General features: G+C 25.8%; 1 protein-coding gene across 5 annotated transcripts in view; it reads right to left on the bottom strand.

Annotated features, from left to right (window-relative positions):
- The window catches only part of LOC129905216 (uncharacterized), a 429598-nt gene that overhangs the window by 329283 nt on the left and 84885 nt on the right, over positions 1-15430 (bottom strand). For 3 of the 5 annotated variants that reach the window (XM_055980639.1, XM_055980640.1, XM_055980643.1), the window contains exon 1: positions 15113-15360. The exons of the other annotated variants lie outside the window; for them this stretch is intronic. In XM_055980639.1, the coding sequence (XP_055836614.1) occupies positions 15113-15246 (134 nt within the window). In that variant the 5' untranslated portion in view covers positions 15247-15360. Of the gene's footprint in view, positions 1-15112; positions 15361-15430 lie in introns of those variants that run through there. 5 annotated transcript variants of the gene reach the window in all.

Below are 15430 nucleotides of genomic sequence, written 5' to 3'. Positions count from 1 at the left end.
AGGTTTATTTCTGCACATTTTACAATGGCATTTACCTCATCCATCCATCCATCTTAGGATGTATGGTTTGCAGCCCCATGAATTGCTTGCTAATCTTTTGCAAATCATTAAGGCTTTCGTAGCTCGACCAGTGGTTATTTCTTCATGTTTGTTCCAGAGGATTTTAATGTCTAGTGTGATACCTAGATACTTAACCTTCTTCTGTGTTTCTATTACTTCTCCAGCTAACCGTATAGGTTTCATACGGAGAAGAAGTCTTTTTTTGGTAAATGGTATAATTGTTGTCTTGGTGGGATTGATGTTAAGTATTGCCGATAGACACCATTTCCGAATGTTTTCCAATCCTCCTTGAATAATATCGCAAACAGTTTCTTCAAACTTCCCACTGGCTATTATTACTATATCATCGGCAAAACCGAGACATCGTATACCTAGGGAAGTTAGATTTTCTAGTAGCTCATCAACAACAATACTCCAAAGCAAGGGTGAAAGGACCCCCCTGAGGACAGCATCTTGTTGTGATGATAGTTTGTATATTAAGACCTGCCCTTACCTCAGCTGTTCTTGTGCTCAGCATTTCATAGATCCATCTCACTACAGTGATAGGAACTTTTTTCCTTTCAAGAGCTTTGTTAACAGCGACATGAGAGGTGTTATCAAATGCTCCCTCTATGTCTAGAAAAGCACATAAGGTTGTTTCTTTTGCATCCAAAGCTCTTTGTATGGAATTTGTTAGCTCGAAAAGATCAGTTTCCGTAGATTTTCCTGCCTGTAAGCATGCTGGCGATGGTTAAGTGGCATATTTATTAAAACTTCTGATCTAATGAAGTTATCTATTACTTTCTCCAACGTCTTACGTAGAAATGATGACAGGCTAATTGGCCTGAATGATGGGTGGCATCTTTTTTCCCAGTTTTGGGGATAAAAATTACTTTAGCTCTTCTCCACAGGCTTGGTATATGCCCAAGTGCCATGCTACTACGAAGTATGCTAATAATGTACGGCATCAGATCTTCCGCCCCTTTTTGAAGTAGAACAGGGAAGATACCATCGACACCTGGTGACTTAAAAGGTTGAAAGGTGTTTATCGCCCAGTCAATTCTTTTGCCTGAACAGATAGCTGTAGCTAACTTGCCAACCCCTACGCTTATTGAAAGTATAGAAGGAAGTGACCAAAAAAGCCTGATTCAACATAAACATTATAGCAAAAGTTATTTTTATAGGTAACCGTCTTTTAAGATTTTTTTTTTCCAGCTAAATGTTTTTAATAATTGCTTCCCAGGTAAACGGAGATAAATAGACCCACCTCCCATACGATTTTTTTCTTGGCTCAACCTACCTAGACACTTGGTTAGAGACTAGCTTTATGTTTATAGAAACTTGCAGACGTTTTGATTCTACGTATTCAGAATAAGTTTTTGAAGCTTAAAGCTTCTATATCTATGCAATATTGGGTCCTTGCAGAAGAGTGTCATGTTTGATTTATTGAGCACGTTAAAATCCTAACGTTACAGGTACAATAATAATAATACAATAATAATAATAACAATTACAATAATTATAAAAAATGAATGTATGTATAAAAAAAAAAAAACACACAATTAAATTTCTAATTTACAAAATTAACGAAAAATCTAATTTTAAACTGTTTTGATTTCAAATTTACGTTAACAGAGTCAATTAAGTTATAATGTTTATTGAAAATATTAATCAACTGATTAATCGGACTGTTAGACCCATAGTTCGATCTGCTAAAACTGGGACGTATTGGCAATCTAGTTCTTAACCCGACACGGGCCGCGTTAAAGCTCAAACGACCCAAAACTGAGTATGAGCAAATAGATCCATTCATTAATCCAACGATGAAGCAAAGCTGTAAAAACTCTCTATGAGCAGAAAGGGATGGGATATTCAAGAGAATTAAGTTCTGAGGGTAGGAAGGCCATTCAATTAAATTTGACCGAGGAAGAAATCGAAGGTAAAACTTAATGAATTTCTTTTCGACACTTTCAATTCTATTTGTGTGAACATTGTAATAAGGGGCCCATATAACACAGCCATATTCTAATACAGATCTGGCAAACGAAAAAAATAGACATTTAATTACGAAGGGATCCCGGAACTCACTTCCAAAACGTTTAATAAAACCGAGTGATCTATTAGCTTTTTTGATTATTGCATCGTAGTGATTAGTAAATGATAACTTTGAATCTAGGATTATACCAAGATCAGAAAAGCTGGATTGGACGTGTAAACTAGAGGAGTTTAGCCTATAATCAAAAACAATGAAATCATGCTTGCGTGTGAAACGTATTGTCTTGCATTTATCAACATTTAAAAATAAACGATTGTTATTGCACCATTCCCAAAAACATAGTAGGTCATTTTGGAGAAGATTACAATCAGTCAATGAATTTATTTTCCGAAATATTTTTACATCGTCAGCGTACATTAATGAAGAAGAGTTTTTTAAAAAAGATGGAAGGTCATTTATAAATAAAACAAATAATAGTGGTCCCAAATGACTGCCTTGAGGTACACCGGAATTAACGACAAAATTATTTGAGTGATTATGTCTGAATATAACACTATCATGCCTATCACCGAGGTAAGAGGACAACCAATTTATAAACGAATCATTAAGTCCAATTCTTGACAGTTTATTTAGAAGAATACTATGATTAAGCTTGTCAAATGCCTTGCTAAAATCAGTAAAAATGCAATCAACTTGCAGTTTTTTTTTCAAAAGCTTGTGATTAAAAAAAGTATACATTTTTTCGGTCTATTCTCTGGGCGTGAGGTCCATAGAAAACGTGTTTTGAAGCTTCTCAAAAGAAAAGTTACGGAAAATCTTATAACAGTAAAAAATTAGCTGCTAAAAAAGCTAAGTAGGTACTGGGTTCTAGAATGATAACGAGCTCAATTTAATGTTGTTTAAAAAGTAGGCCCTGTAAAATGAAGGTGCGGCATTAAGGACATATACTTAATTCCAAAAACGGTAGTTTCTCGTTTTAGAGGTTTTTCTATTAAAATATATGTACATGATAAATGATAAATATAAGTAAATAAAACCAAAAAATTTAAGCTACTTCGACAAAAACTTGAAAAAATGAGTAACAAAAATCAAAAATGTAAATCTATAACAATATGACAAGGTACTGTACATAAAAACATGTTTTTTAAAATTTAAAAAATAACCTCTGCAGAAAAACTTTTCAAAGTAATATTTTCCTTGATTTTTTTCGGCCATATGTCATTGAAAAGGTATGTTTGTGTGGGAAAAAAGTTAAAGACATTAATGTAGAACAGGGTAAAATTAGGTAACAGTCGGAGAGGCGAAAGTCGAGTTACTTTGCTAATAAGGTTAGAGGTTGAAATTGGTTTCAAATGAAAGATTAGTTGATGGTGACCCCGACAGCAGTCACAAAACTACCTGCCAGCTACTTGAAGGAAATTACAAGAAGTCAGCAGACAAAAGTATTTTCCCCAAGCTTGTTAATCCGCCAAAAAGTAATTACTGCGAAGGACCCGCCTTACTACCCTGTGGTAATAAAAAGGATTATCCCCAACAAACTAATTACCTTAAGCCTACACAAAGTTTTTCTTAAAATATTGTGTGTCCAGATCAGTCAATTTATTAAGGAGTTGTACGATAAGCACGAGATTGCATCACCAGCAGTAATGGACCCCCAACAAGACGAAGATACAAACATCCAATCAACCATTGAAACAGACACGGACGAAACCGAATCCAACGGACCTATGATCTGTCTGACAGGCGATGAAATGGATGAGACAGAAGCAGAATTCACCTAAGTGAACAGAAAAAAGAGGTCCAGAAAAAACCAAGAGAAGAAAGACCCTAAAAAGAAGAAAAGCGACACCCCCGTTGAAGTACTCGAGGAAAGTTTTCAACCCATTGAGGCACCGATTACCACAGCGACGACAACCACATCATCAAAATCAAATCCACCAACTATGTTGAGTCCAGTAAAGCCAGCAGCAGTTCCAAGCCAGACAACAAAAAAGAATGCCATGCACCAATCATAGTTTTCTCCGGTAACATTGCTGAGGTACGTAGGTTTGCCAAAGGAAAACTTCTTGGTTTTACTCTGAAGAACCTCAATCCGAAAAAGACCATAATCAGCACAACAACTAGGAAAGACCACGATGAGATCAAGGGCTATTTAAAGATGATGAAAATCTAATCTAACCCCAAAAGAAGACAGGAAAATATTGATGCTGCTGAAAAGTATCCACTTCATCAGTGCCATAGAAGTTGAAGAGGAACTTAAAATCGAAGGACTGCCCATCATTAAAGTATCCCCCTGTAACGGAACCTATGGTGTTCGAATAAGTACACATATTTTATAAGGATAATATTTCGAATCTCCCAAAATGGGGAGGTACTATAACCCTCAAAATAGCAATACCCAAGTACAATTTATTATCACTATTAGACTTTTGTGTACTTATATACCTTCACTCCTTATGCCACCATTATGACCCATAGGCTACAGGATCCTATAGGCCAATCCTGGCAGCTGAAGTGAAGGGTGTCCTGGTTACTACGGCTCGGCATTCTTGCTTGAAGCCAAGGCTTAGCTCGTCGAAATGGGTGGATTCTTGCCATAGTAACCGAGAACGATTGTTACTTTTATATTTATATTTATATTTATATTTATATTTATATTTATATTTATATTTATATTTATATTTATATTTATATTTATATTTATATTTATATTTATATTTATATTTATATTTATATTTATATTTATATTTATATTTATATTTATATTTATATTTATATTATATTTATATTTATATTTATATTTATATTTATATTATATTTATATTTATATTTATATTTATATTTATATTTATATTTATATTTATATTTATATTTATATTTATATTTATATTTTATATTTATATTTATATTATATTATATTTATATTTATATTATATTTATATTTATATTTATATTTATATTATATTTATATTTATATTTATATTTATATTTATATTTATATTTATATATTTATATTTATATTTATATTTATATTTATATTTATATTTATATTTATATTTTATATTTATTATTTATATTTATATTTATATTTATATTTATATTTATATTTATATTTATATTTATATTTATATTTATATTTATATTTATATTTATATTTATATTTTATTTTATATTTATATTTATATTTATATTTATATTTATATTTATATTTATATTTATATTTATATTTATATTTATATTTATATTTATATTTATATTTATATTTATATTTATATTTATATTTATATTTATATTTATATTTATATTTATATTTATATTTTTATTTATATTTATTTTTATATTTATATTTATATTATATTTATATTTATATTTATATTTATATTTATATTTATATTTATATTTATATTTATATTTATATTTATATTTATATTTATATTTATATTTATATTTATATTTATATTTATATTTATATTTAATTTTATATTTATATTTATATTTATATTTATATTTATATTTATATTTATTTATATTTATATTTATATTTATATTTATATTTATATTTATATTTATATTTATATTTATATTTATATTTATATTTATATTTATATTTATATTTATATTTATATTTATATTTATATTTATATTTATTATTTATATTTATATTTATATTTATATTTATATTTATATTTATATTTATATTTATATTTATATTTATATTTATATTTATATTTATATTTATATTTATATTTATATTTATATTTATATTTATATTTATATTTATATTTATATTTATATTTATATTTATATTATTTATATTTATATTTATATTTATATTTATATTTATATTTATATTTATATTTATATTTTATATTTATATTTATATTTATATTTATATTTATATTTATATTTATATTTATATTTATATTTATATTTATATTTATATTTATATTTATATTTATATTTATATTTATATTTATATTTATATTTATATTTATATTTATATTTATATTTATATTTATATTTATATTTATATTTATATTTATATTATATTTATATTTATATTTATATTATATTTATATTTATATTTATATTTATATTTATATTTATATTTATATTTATATTTATATTTATATTTATATTTATATTTATATTTATATTTATATTTATATTTATATTTATATTTATATTTATATTTATATTTATATTTATATTTATATTTATATTTATATTTATATTTATATATTTATATTTATATTTATATATTTATATTTATATTTATATTTATATTTATATTTATATTTATATTTATATTTATATTTATATTTATATTTATATTTATATTTATATTTATATTTATATTTATATTTATATTTATATTTATATTTATATTTATATTTATATTTATATTTATATTTATATTTATATTTATATTTATATTTATATTTATATTTATATTTATATTTATATTTATATTTATATTTTTTTTTATATTTATATTTATATTTATATTTATATTTATATTTATATTTATATTTATATTTATATTTATATTTATATTTATATTTATATTTATATTTATATTTATATTTATATTTATATTTATATTTATATTTATATTTATATTTATATTTATATTTATATTTATATTTATATTTATATTTATATTTATATTTATATTTATATTTATATTTATTATTTATATTTTTATTTATATTTATATTTATATTTATATTTATATTTATATTTATATTTATATTTATATTTATATTTATATTTATATTATTATATTTATATTTATATTTATATTTATATTTATATTTATATTTATATTTTATATTTATATTTATATTTATATTTATATTTATATTTATATTTATATTTATATTTATATTTATATTTATATTTATATTTATATTTATATTTATATTTATATTTATATTTATATTTATATTTATATTTAATTTATATTTATATTTATATTTATATTTATATTTATATTTATATTTATATTTATATTTATATTTATATTTATATTTATATTTATATTTATATTTATATTTATATTTATATTTATATTTATATTTATATTTATATTTATATTTATATTTATATTTATATTTATATTTATATTTATATTTATATTTATATTTATATTATTTATATTTATATTTATATTTATATTTATATTTATATTTATATTTATATTTATATTTATATTTATATTTATATTTATATTTATATTTATATTTATATTTATATTTATATTTATATTTATATTTATATTTATATTTATATTTATATTTATATTTATATTTATATTTATATTTATATTTATATTTATATTTATATTTATATTTATATTTATATTTATATTTATATTTATATTTATATTTATATTTATATTTATATTTATATTTATATTTATATTTATATTTATATTTATATTTATATTTATATTTATATTTATATTTATATTTATATTTATATTTATATTTATATTTATATTTATATTTATATTTATATTTATATTTATATTTATATTTATTAGCTTAATACAAGCATAGAAACTTACAACTATTGTATACAAAAAAAAACTTAAAACTAGATGATAAAAATACTTAAGAACTAAATTAATTTTAGGGAGGATAAATTAGGGACGTTCTGGGGTTAAGAAAATATTGTAGAGAGAGGTTTTTAGAGAATGTTTGGAGTGGTGGAAATCAAGAGAGTTATCCACGCTATTAGTGGTACGTAGCATACGATTCATTGGTTCGTTACATCAATAATTTGTATGGTGATAGTCAAGAACAAAAAGAGAAACAGATCTTAGATTTCTCGGGTTGGTATAGAGGGAGATTTTTTGCAAAAGAGCAGGGCAATCGATATTACCAGTTAAAAGTTGATGGATGAAAACAATGTCAGCAACTTTACGGCGTATATCAAGAGGTTGTAGATCTATGAGTTTTAAACGATCAACATAAGGTGGGAGGTTAAATCTATCAGGCCAGGGAAGACCACGGAGAGCAAATCGAAGAAATCTACGTTGGACGGCTTCTATACGAAGTGAATAAGATGCATAAAATGGGGACCATACCTGGCTAGCATATTCGAGAAGAGGTCTGACAAATGTTAGATAAAGGGTTTTTGTGACCTATGGGTCGGAGAATTCTTTTGACCAACGTTTAACAAAACCGAGTGCGGAGTTTGCTCTATTTATCGAGTTAGTGATGTGGGATCTGAAATTAAGTTCCTTATCACATATTACTCCGAGATCTCGCAAAGAATCCACTTGTGTGACCGGCTCATTATTAATAAAGTAGGTACGAGGGAGAAGTGATGAGCGTTTACGTGAATACGTTATTGCTTGACATTTGCTCACATTAAGCTCAAGGAAGTTCTTCTGACACCAGGTAGAAAATCGGTCTAGGTCGCGTTGAAGAAGGAGGGTATCATTAAGGGAGGAGATACTTCTATATGATTACGTTGTGTATCATGCCGAATTAGAGTGAGATGATATCGTTGTTTGTTTGCTAAGGCCCCCTAAACGAATTCCGTTGTGTCCTAAAAAAATATACTTAGGACACCATGATGTACTGCCTCTTTCCTAAGAGGTCTTTTAAGTCCGCCACATCCACCCTAAAAATGTCCTTAAAATTCCATTTTAAGTTTTTTTAAAAAAATTCATTTAAAATTTTTCAATAAGCTTCTCATGATCACTTTCGAAAATTAGAACGCATTAAGATTCGTAAAACGTTATAAATCATTTTATTTAAAAAAATATATATATGGAAATAATATGCAAAAAAAATAATAAGTAAAAATATTATATTTAGGTACATACAATTGAAATAATTAAAATTATTTTTACAATTTCTGTTTAATTGTAATTCTAATTGTTTTTGTAGTGTATTATTTTATACTGCTTTTAATTTTGTCTTAAATTTGTTTCATATAGCGTATCTCAGTAAAATCACAAAGAAAAAAAAAAAAAAAAAAACTAATCGAACCAACGTCGTATACAGTGAGTGTGTAAATTTTAAATTAAACTTCATTAAAATATTTTTTAAAAAAGAAATAAATTTATTAGTTTGAATCTCAAAGGTTTTCTAAAGATACGAAGTATCTTGTTCGATGGTCGACTTAAGATTGGATGTGTCTTGTCCAATGGTTAATTTAAGATTTGATGTATCTTGCCCGAAAGCCAACTTAAGATTTAATGTATCTTCTGCGAAAGCCAACTTAAGATTAAATTATAATTTTGATATTTGAAATGATCCAACTGGGGATCGTTACAATGTTCTTTGTTTAAAAATGATGACACAGCATCTTACAGTTGCTCTAGCGGATGCTTGGGTGTCGAAGTTTATTACTACTTAAAATGATGACACAGCATCTAACAGTGGATGCTTGGATGTCGCAGTTTATTATTACAAGATAAATATTAGAATACACCAGAAGGGTATATGCTATGATCCAACATTGTAGATCGATACAATGTTGTATTGTTTATTTGTTTATGTCTCGCTATTTTGTTTTAATTTATTGTGGAGGCGCACAAGTGATATCGGATAAAACTCCTCCCCCTTTAGAGTCTTCTAATGGTTGAAATGAGACCGTTGGAAGATTTACATTATTTATTATCTTCCTTTTGTTATTTTTTAATTTCGAATAAGCATAAATGATTAATGTAATTAAAATAGTTAAAATGATAAAATATACTGTCAAGTTTGACTTTTTATGATTATGCTTAAGTTCTATAATTTCCTTTAAATTATTAATATTTTGATAATGTAATTTCTCAAATGTGAGTTTTTCAAATCTTGTATAATTAATATCTAACATTAGGTGTGTTTTTTATTACCACCGGTCTTAACTGGACAAAATAAACGCCTCGGGGCTTAACCTGAAATCTTGGCAGCACTGTATATTGAATGTTCCGAAAACAGCAGACACAACAAAAATTTAGAGTTGTCATATTTTTCGCTTTCGTCATTTTCTTGTATTTTGCATGTATGTTTTACAAAGAGATACAAAAATGTATGCTAGCAAAACTATTTTAATACATTTTGTCCTTCCAAACGTGAGTTTTCACGTTTTTAAACAAATTCTAAACAATTTATGAAAAAATTAGTTTGGTAGCACAGATTTAAAACTCTTCAAAAAGTTAAGCCCAGAGAAATCTCCGGGCTAAACAACTAAGCCCAAGGGGCTAAGGTGTTGTTGTATTTAACATGTAAATTGCTTAGCCCAGACTGCGTTTTTTTTGTCTAGCTAAGACCGGTTGTAATAAAAAACACACCTATTGTATTAGGTATTATTATTTCATGTTTATAATTTTGTCTTTCATAGATTTCATTGTTTATTTCTATTTGACAGTTTTGAAATTTAATAAGATAGGTTCCTTTAACATAAATCTTTTGTTTATTACAAGTTTGATTAAGTATTTGCTGTTTAACATTTATAAGTAAAAGGTTATTGTTTCCTATTTCTAAAATCTCTTCATTTAGGTTTTTTATAAAGTTACAATGCATTTGTGCGTTAAAAAGGTTTTCAATACAATTATCTTTTATAAGTTTCAAGTTTTTAATATATTTTGTATCTTCATATACAATTTCATTATTAGTTAGATATAAATGTTTATTTATGTATAATTGCAAATTATTTTCTTTATTAGGAATAGGTTGTATATATAATTTTTTATATTTTTCATTTGTGTATTCTGGTAGTTGAATTATAAAAACTATATTGTCTTTATACAATGCAAGGCTTAATTCGATGTCTTCTAAATTATTTATTTCAATATTGTATTTTTCTATTTCTTCTGTAGTAAGTATATCCCTACTAAGTATTCCTAATCTTGAAGTCATTATTACTTCCTTAATTTTTTCAATATCTTCGTGTAAGTAGTCAAGATTTTCTCTTAGTTTTATTTCATATTGGATCTTAGCTATGTCTTTTTCATAATCATAAGTTCCTATAAAGTTATCTATTTTTTGTATTATATCTTTTGTTTCATTGTTTAAGGTATCAGTAAGTATTTTAATTTGCTTATTAAATTTATCGTTAATTATTATCTGATCGTTAAGGTTTGTTATTTCATTATGTTCGTTAATTTCGATTAATTTTAGATGTTTTTCGATGTTTTGTCTATCGTTATTGTCCATTGTTCCGTATAAAAATTTTAGTCCTGTACCTACTATATTTATTAGTCCACGTTTCGGCCTATTTTCCTTAGGGTGTGGTAAAAGGATTTTGAATTCATTTTTTATTTTTATCATATCCTTTAACAAATTGTTGTTTTCTTCTGGTAATCTATTAATGTTTCTTTCCATTATGTCTATATTTCTCTCGTATTCAGTTAAATTAATGATATGAAGGATTGTATTAAATCTTTTTATGATTGGATATTCTCCTAATTGTATAGTTGTAAACCCGTTTCCTTGATTTAAGTCAATTATTTCTAACTCCGCTTGTACTAGGTTGAGAGTTGTCAATATCGTCAATATTGTCAATATTGTCGGAATTTTCCCCGAAAGTAGCATTATTCGATATGCTTTCACTGAAGGATCTAGAATGGAATGATATGTCATCTTGAAACTTTTTATTTTTTCTAAATTGGTCTTTGTGAAGAGTGCGTTTAGCTTCTTTTATTATATATTTCTTATTATTTTTACTTATTACCTTTGCTTTCTTATGTCTTGGTATAATTTTATTCTTAATGCGTTCTTGTGTTGTCGTTTTTATGAATTGTTCATTAATGTCAACGTCTTTTCTTTTTTCATTTAATTTAATATCTTTTCTTTTTTTTCTTCTATATTTTTATAAATTATTTCATTGTTTACTTTATTTAAGTGAACATTAATAGGTTTCTCTTTGGTAGTTAAATGTATAGTGTTATTATAAATAGAAAGAATGTTAATAACTTGATCTATTAAAGGGAATGGATCATCTGTTTTTTCTATTTGAGATAGAATTCAAAGTTGTTCGTTTAAAGTACTATGAAATCTTTCAATGTCGGAATTGCCCGTATGTCTGTTTGCTGTACAGTAATGTACCTCTATATCGTTATTCGATAAAAAGTTTTTTAATGTTTCTGCCATAGAAGCATTTTCGTTATCTAAAGTTATAAGTTTGGGTTTAGTCATGTACGAAAATATTTTTGTCATAGCGTTCATAACGTCTATGTATGTTTCATTTTTTATTTGTTCTACGGCTACGTATTTTGAAAATTTATCAATACAAGTTAGGTATTTTCTGTTTTTATCCCTGAACCAGATATCTAAATGATAATGTTCATGTGGTCCTTTGGGTGTAATTGTTTTTTCATAGGGTAATTTTATCGGTTTTCTATCTATTTTTGTCATACAAAAATGGCATTTGTTCAAAATTTTATTAATTAATTCTTTAAAATTCGGAATATAATATTCTCTTGTAAGTTCTAAGTAAAGTTTATCGATACCTATATGATTAAAATCTTTATGGGTTTTAAGTATAAATTCATGTGCATCTTTTATATTCAAGTCTTTAAGTATTTTCTTACTTCGCAATAGTATATTCTTTTTTAGTTTTATTTTCCATCTTTGGAGTTTACTATTTGGTTCTTTAAGATTATGTAACCATACTAATGGTCTATGATCAGTTTTTATAAGAAATCTTCTACCGTAAAGGTAATGCCTAAATTGAGCTGTAGCCCAAACTATAGCCAGTAGTTCTTTTTCTATAGTGCTATATTTGCACTCATGTTTATTTAAGGTGCGTGAAGCAAATGAGAGAGGTCCATGTGTTTGACTTAACACGGCTCCAACTGCAAAGTTACTTGCATCAGTAGTTAATATAAATTCTTTTGAGAAATCAGGATGTCTATTTATTAGATCACTAGTCATCAAAGTTTTTAATTTATTAAAAGACTCCTTGTATTTTTCATCATTTATATTTATAATGCTATCTTTTTTAAGACATAACGTCATTGGCTTTATAATAGCTGCATAATCATGGATAAATTTGCGGTAATATCCAGTTAATCCTAAGAAAGATTGGATTTCTTTCACTGTTTTTGGTATTGGAAATTTTTGTATAGTTTCAATTTTTTTCGGGTTTGGTTTAACACCATTGGGAGTTACTACATGCCCTAAGAACTCTGTTTCTTTACGAAGAAATTCAGATTTATTTAATGACACTTTAAGATTTGCGTTCTTAAGCGTATTTAAAATTTTATGGAGTGAATCCATATGCTCTTGTAGGCTGGAAGAAAATATTATAATGTCATCTAAATAGACATAACATATTTTTCCTATGTAGTCTTTCAAAACCTCATTCATAAGTCTCTGAAAGGTTGCGGGTGCATTCTTTAAACCGAATGGCATCCTAATAAACTCATAGTGTCCCGATAAAGTACTAAATGCTGTTTTTTCTCTGTCTTTAGGTTCTACTTCTATTTGATAGAAACCTTTTGTTAGATCTAATGTAGTGAAATATACTGCATGTCCTAATTTATCTAATATTGAGTCCATGTTTGGAATGGGATATTTATCTTCTTTTGTTTTATTATTTAATTTTCTATAGTCAATGACTATACGCCACTCCTTATTTCCAGCGTGGTCTTCTTTTTTAGGTACGACCCAGATTGGGGCGTTATAAGGCGAAGTTGAATGCCGAATTATTTTTGATTCGAGCATTTCTTTTATTTGCCTATCCACTTCCTTTTTGTGGATTTCAGGATATCTGTATATCCTTGTGTAAATTGGAGAGTTATCCTCCGTAGGGATGTTATGTTTTACATGATTAGTAAATGTCAAATCATCACCTTTTTTATAGAATGCTCCATCACATTCTTTTATTGCTTTGAATAATTTTTGTGTTTCCTCTTTATTTAAATGATCTATTCGCAGATCTTTAATTATTGTATTATTTAATATGGAATCTACAGGTTTAATATCATTAAAATAATTCATTGAGCTTTCATATTCTTTCTCTTCATTTTCGCTGAAGAAAAAATCAGTTCTCACTGATAGTGCAAATTTATTTTTTGGTATTATTACGTCTTTATTTACAGTTATTGAATTTCCTGCGGTTCGTATTGTCATAGGCTTAGTACGCCATTTTGTATATTCCTTTGGTGAATCTTGTTCACGCAAAAGACTATTAGTTGCTCCTGTATCAATAAGGAGTCTTAAAATAGTGTTCCCTTTTTCTAACTTAATATAGGGAAGTGAATTTCCGAGGCTGAATCCCGAAAATTTGCTTCTGTATGTTCAGTATTTTTATTAATATAATTCGTTTTGTTAATTCTTCTTACTTGTGATGAACTTGGATCTATATCCATTGGTTCAACTTGTTGAGGATATTGTTTATTTTCGTAAGTTCTTTGATAATTGTTATTTTGTCTTTGGTTATTTTTATTATTGTAATTATGGTTATTATTTCTGTTATTAGAATTTTTCCTAAAATTACTATCATTTTTAGGACTTTCATTTTTGGATTGGGGTTTTGAATCAGAATTATGAGTTACAAAACCTGCTTCTGATAATTCGTGGAGTGCTGCTTCCATACTGGAAGGCTTTAGGGAATATAAAATTGTTCTCATATGAACAGGAAGTTTTTCTTTAAAAATTTTTAAGGCTGTTTCGTTATTTCTAGGAACGTCTAACTGGTTATTTTCCTGTAAACATTTTTGATTTAACAAAGATAAAGTTCTTTGTATATAATTATAATACTTAAGCACATCACCTTTGAACTGTGCTGCTCTGAGGTCATCATACAGTTGATAACTGTTTTTGAATCCCCCGAAATTTTGAATTAGGATAGCCTTTATATCGGCCCATTGAGTGAGGTGAGAATGAATCTCAATAGTTTGCCTAGCTCGACCAATGAATTTGGACTTTAATAAATTAATACACATTCTTTGCCCTTGATCGTTGTATGTCAGTAATGTTGGAATTATGTCATCTACGTTACTTATAAAAATAGGTAAGTCCTGTGTCTTACCGTCAAAAGTAGATAATCTTTCTATATACTTTAAAGGATTGAGTTCTAAGACTCTTGGAATTAAAACATTGTTATTAATATTAATATTGTTACCATTGTTGTTTTGTGCTGCTGCTACTGCTGCTGCTGCTGCTGCTGCTTGTTGATCCATGGTGTGATTTTCTAGATTCCTTTGTTGGTTGAATTGTAGGCTTCTTTTTTCTTTTGAATTTGGGGCTTTCGATCATGCCACTTGCCGTTGGATTCAAAAAGTTTTTACTTTATAATATGAACCATAAATTTTAATTTTTTAATGTGCGTTTTTTTTTTCTTCACACAAAAGTTTTAAACAAATAATTTTTATTTTGTTTTGTTATATTTTTGAATTTAATTTTCTTTAAACAATTTTTTATTTTATTTTACTTTGTTTTA

This window comes from Episyrphus balteatus, chromosome 1 (genome assembly GCF_945859705.1).
Source record: "Episyrphus balteatus chromosome 1, idEpiBalt1.1, whole genome shotgun sequence".
Classification (NCBI taxonomy): Eukaryota; Metazoa; Arthropoda; class Insecta; order Diptera; family Syrphidae; genus Episyrphus; species Episyrphus balteatus.
Note: the sequence above shows the minus strand (reverse complement) of the source record. Positions and strands in the feature narration are given on the sequence as shown.